General features: G+C 37.6%; 1 protein-coding gene across 1 annotated transcript; it reads left to right on the forward strand.

The window, feature by feature from the left end:
* Nucleotides 1–4,556, forward strand: LOC137966406 (uncharacterized). Its single transcript, XM_068813000.1, has 6 exons — nt 1–557; nt 1,710–1,838; nt 1,949–2,069; nt 2,170–2,251; nt 3,917–4,070; nt 4,159–4,556. Exons 1-6 carry the CDS (start codon nt 264–266, stop codon nt 4,291–4,293), a joined length of 915 nt encoding a protein of 304 aa, XP_068669101.1. The 5' UTR covers nt 1–263; the 3' UTR covers nt 4,294–4,556.
* Nucleotides 4,557–5,405: the final 849 nt, after the last annotated feature.

Below are 5,405 nucleotides of genomic sequence, written 5' to 3' on the forward strand. Positions count from 1 at the left end.
ACGACCTGCCGGGACTCTGACGCTAGAGGCCTCACGTATGCGAAGAAAACAAAACCAAAATTCAAAGATCAATTTTTTTTTGAGGAAGAGAAAGAGAGAGAGAGAGAGAGAGAGAGAGAGAGAGAGGGAGAGAGGATATTATGTCGCGGAGATTTGGGCGAAGGAGGAGGTTACTGTAAGTTTAACTGGGTTGTTTCTTACACAATCTGATTCTATCTGCGAGTGAGCAGCCGCAGGTCGCGGGGTGATTTTTTGGTGGACCAATGGCGGTCATGGCGGAGCTGGCCCCGGCGCAGGTGTATGCGCCGAAGAAGACCATCCAAGTGTGGCGGACTGTGTTGAATTGGTTGGCTTTCGTCTTTCAGGTAGTCTTACAAATCACGCCGTCCTTGGCGCAGCTGCTCTCCTTTATTGGCCTCCGGCAACCTTTCCTGTCTTCGTCTTCTACGTCTTCATCCGCCGTGTTCAAGCCTTTGCCGGTGCAGCAGCCTGTCGCGGACTCGCCCCCAGCTCGCATCTCTACTGATGGAGATGATACGATTCATAATAAGCTCACGGTACGGATGCGATCTCTCTTCTTTTCTACCATTTGCTTTTTCTCCTTCGTTTTTTTTCCTTTCCGATAAGGTGGAGGTGACTTTTTGGTTGTATCTTCGAGTTGAGGACTTGAGGCAAGTCTTGAATCATATGGGTGATGGACTGATAGGAAGTGAGTGCCAGAAAAGGATTCCGTGGTCAACAAGTCTATGGAGTCGAAACATCATACTGTGTTGGAGATTTAGCGTGAGACAAACGGCAAGTTAGCAGTTTGGTTTTGCGCGGAGTTGGTGAGAAGTGATTATAGGAGAAACTTGTGCGATAGATATTTGGCCATGGATTGTTAACCTGGTGACTGAGTTTCTTCCAATCAAGATTAAGGGATACAAAGAGTTTAAATCAATCATGGGTTTTCATCCTCTTTCTTCTAAAACGGGGATAGATGCTATTTGCATACCCGAAATGAATCTTTACGGATATCTAGCTTTGTTGGTTCAATTCTTGATTTCTTGGTTTCTCGTGAGGCCTCAGTCTCATCTGTTTGAATTATAGAGGCATTCGATGATATGAGAAAAAGGAAAACGATCTAGAGGTGTTGGCGAACTGAAGCATTAGTAGTTTTGTCAAACTAAAAGTTTTCATTCGCGAAGTTGTTCTTTTTCCCTCTAGTCTTAACTTTAGTGAGGTTGATGCTCTATTAAATGGTTTCAAATGATTGGTATTTTTGAACTTCCCAGAATTTAATCCATATACGCATGCATTGTCTCCTTTTTTCTTTTCAAAATTCATTCTTTCTCCCTTTGTGCCTTCTCTTTTGCTTCCTTTCTTTATAGGCTCACCTTGGACTCAGGAATGAATGACTTCTCAAGTAGGTTATGGGAATTGAGAATAGGATAACGTGCCTGGCATGGAGCGGGTTAGATTAAGCCCTGTAAACTTCACATGATTTAAGTTTCAAGATTGTAATCATTCTAGAGTTTCATACCCACTTTTATCTATTGAAAGGGAATCCTAATGTATCTTTTTGACTCAATATTACCAGAAAGAACCTCCACAAAATGAAGTGGAGATGCTGCATTCAAATTTTTGTCCCTCCTAGATTTTGCTCTTTACATTGTTTGTTCCTCTTCATATATATGTGGATTGAGTTGCTCTCTTCTGAATACTTGCAGGTAGTGCTCGATTTAGATGAAACTTTGGTTTGTGCATATGAAACGTCAAGTTTGCCTTCTGTCATTCGTAATCAGGCTATAGAAGCCGGATTGAAGTGGTTTGAGTTGGAGTGTATATCTGGAGATAAGGTCTCCATATTAGTTGTTTTTATCTCCTCTTTCTTTTTTCCTTTTTTAAAATTTAGTTGTTTGAACCATTTTCGACAACTTTTAATGGAAATATATTATCTATACTGAAGGAAGGGGAAGGAAAACAAAAAGTGAATCATGTCACAGTATTTGAGCGTCCAGGCTTACATGAATTTTTAGAGGAGATCAGCCAATTTTCTGATCTTGTGCTCTTTACTGCTGGACTTGAAGGTTTCATCCTCACCCTTCTTGACAATTTTTGTGGCTGTAATCTGTTAACTTCTCTTTTCTGGGCATTTTTCATTCCATCACTAACTTTGTTGCTGAACAGGTTATGCAAGTCCACTTGTTGATAAAATTGACCTTGGGAATAGATTTTGTCTTCGTCTTTACCGGCCTTCGACGATAAGCACGTAAGTGACTCTTTTCTTACCAAGTGGCTCCTTCATTTAAAGTTGTACTTTCTTCAATCTGGGAACTTTTACTTGCACACATTTTGGTGCAAAGATCACTATTTACTGTTGCAATGTAGCATTGAAGGGAAAATATGGTCCAAAAAAGTACTCTTATTGAAGTCATGGCAGAGATTTTGCATGTCTTGGTTGTAACAAACTTATTCACCGGATTAGACTTGGTGTCAGTGACTGCAAACTACTGACAAAGAAAATTTTCACTACTTATATCGGTTGAAATGATTGTCATTTTCTTAAATAAGTTATATATAAGACATTCTATTGAAAGATGCAATCAAAGCTAAGGAAGAAAACTGCTCAAATTTTTTTATCTTTAGTATCTAACCATTATAGGGAAGAACACTTATCCTCTTCCAGTGGTTATGAGTTCTTAAAAACAGTAAAGAGAACTATCCCGGAAGAGTTTTCTTTAGAAAATCTTTTGTTTGTAAGCCTTATGTCTTTGGTTTTAGCTATAGTTCTTTGCTTTGAGAATGTCTAAAACCATAAAGTCCATAGTTAGCAAGTCCTTTCCTGACAAAATGGTGGATCTACCTAACTTTTAGTTTGAAAGTAAAAGTTTAGCTTTAATTAGATAGTTCAGTTAGGAAAAGCCTAATAAGTGTTAAGGTGCCCATCTGAGTTGGTGATTGCTAGTGTTAATAGGAAACTTAGTTCTGGGAGATTGCATGTGAGGGTGGAAGAGAGTTATGTAACTTTGGTTCAGATTTTTTATAGTAATATCTGAAAGCTGTGAATTAGGCCTTTCACTCTGTCCTGTGTGAAGGAAATTCTTATTGTACAGTCTTGGTTCAACTTCCAATGGGGCTGTGGATGTTGAATGTTCAAGTCTCACTTGTTGAAGAAGAATCTTTGAGGTCCTTTGATTCATTTACCCAACTCTGACTTCTAATGCTGTTATTTTATTTTATTTTTTGTCGATCACCATTTAAAAAGCAAGGTAAACTTGGGGTTCAAACATCTCGAATCCCTGTTGCTCTTTCACTATAATTTATGTTTTATACCAGAACTGTCCCAATTCAACATTTTACCCAACCTAAAGTGGATCCGTATTTACATATGGACTTAGTTTTGGTCTATAGCTATGCTCTGAAATCTCATGATTGTTTAGGAGAAATATAAAACTAGTTCCATGTGATACTTGATATTCCTTATGTACTGGCATTTTACAAGTCACTGCTTTATTCTCATTGTTTAATCTCTCTCCCTTATACATAGATAACCGAAGATTGTCCTGTTAGCAATTTTCTGAGTAGATGTTGAGTACCTGTCTACTCCCTGCTGATTAATTAACCGTTCTAGCATGCGGGGGGTGGCTGAGCAAACTTGGAATACTTGTGTATCTGCAATTCTAGTGCTCGTGGCAATCTGTATCTCTTGCTTGTATATTCGTACCTAAATAGCTTTGGAACTCCAGACTTGCAAAACTTTTTCACGAAGAAGAATAATGCATCCTAAAAGATCATAGTTGCACAGTTCATTCCCAGTCCTAGTCCTCATTGCCATTTCCGTATTGTTTCAATAAAGAATGTTTAATATTGAAAATGTGGTTGTCCAATACTTTATGCCCTTCTTTGATAGAAATCTTACCTTATCCTGAATCAGCAACTATCGGGAACATGTTAAAGATCTTTCTTGCATATCAAAGGATCTATGTCGAACAGTCATTGTTGATAACAACCCATTCAGCTTTTTGCTTCAACCAGTGAATGGAATACCATGTGTTCCATTCTCAGCTGGACAACCGTTTGATGAACAGGTATGCTCTGGGAAAGCTAGCTAAAAAATGTTTTGGGTTTTTTAGTACAGCCTCAGCTTTATTCTGATTTTGTCTTGCTTTTCTTCAGCTTCTTGAGGCTGTTCTCCCACTACTGAAGCAGCTATCATTGCAGAAAGACGTGAGGCCTGCGCTTTACGAGAAGTTCCACATGCCTGAGTGGTTTCAAAAGCAAGGGATTCCCACCTCAGAATGGACATTGTAGTGTCCTTGCACCAATCAGCTGAACAAACATGCCTATTTTTTGTAGATCACATAAAGTCCTTGCACTTTTCTGTGGTTGCTTGTATATTATTATTGCATTTGTGGTAAAATCATTTAGGACTAGCCATCTCCATTGTGGAGTAATTGTTGCGTTGAGGGCTCCATGGGTTTTTGGATGTATGTAGAAATATGACCTAGAATTCTTATGTAGAATTTGTTTAAATGTTTGTGGTAGCCTACTGGTTATTGATTGGTAAAAGAAAATCGATCTGGTATCTTGCTCGATGTGGTGCAACACTAGGGAGTTTTCTTTTACATCAGCTTTTAAGGGTAAGTTGTTGCATGTAAATAGCTAAAATATTCTTAGTTAGAAATGAATATGATCTGTCTTCAATGATTTGAATTGTTGGAAGATGAGCCCAAACTTACACGACTAAGGAAGACTCACATATCTAAGTGTGTTGGAAGATGGGCCCAAACCCATAAGATATGGGCCTACTATGATCACGAGCTAGTGGGATCTACCATGTTCCCGTTAGGTGGTATGAGAAGTCTTATATAATAAGAAGTTTTACATAACCAAAATTATTATGGCAGTAAGTCTCACAAAAGAGTTTCAGTTTAAAAGTGTTTTAGATATGTTAGTAATTTATTTATATTGGGTTATTTAATTATGCTAGGAATTATCTTTAAGTGTTAGAGTTTGGGTATAATTGGGACAAATGTAGTTTAATTGTAGTTAGATTTTACTATTTTCCTCTATTATAAATAGAGGTTCCTGTACTTTGATTATAATAAGTCAATGAAGTATTTTTTTCCCATAAATTCAACATGGTATCAGAGCAGGTTTTGTGAGTTGACTTGGTTAACCCACAGAGGTAATGTGATCTTTTTTGATTTATTATCTCTAGCAGTTTAGGTTCGTATTTCTTTTTTTTCAATCCCTATACCCGTTATTTGATTTACGCTTTTACCTCTATATTGAGCTTTTTATATTTCATATTATATATTGATGAAAAAAATATTTGAGTCTACTTTCGAAGGAAAAACAATTTTTTGCAATCGGAGTTATCTACAAAGAGAAATTGATATTTGAAGCAGCAAATGTTAGAT

Source organism: Aristolochia californica, unplaced genomic scaffold (assembly GCF_029961685.1).
Source record: "Aristolochia californica isolate CCGP_79_NKW_82.1479 unplaced genomic scaffold, dmAriCali1.0.hap1 SCAF_5, whole genome shotgun sequence".
NCBI lineage: Eukaryota > Viridiplantae > Streptophyta > Magnoliopsida > Piperales > Aristolochiaceae > Aristolochia > Aristolochia californica.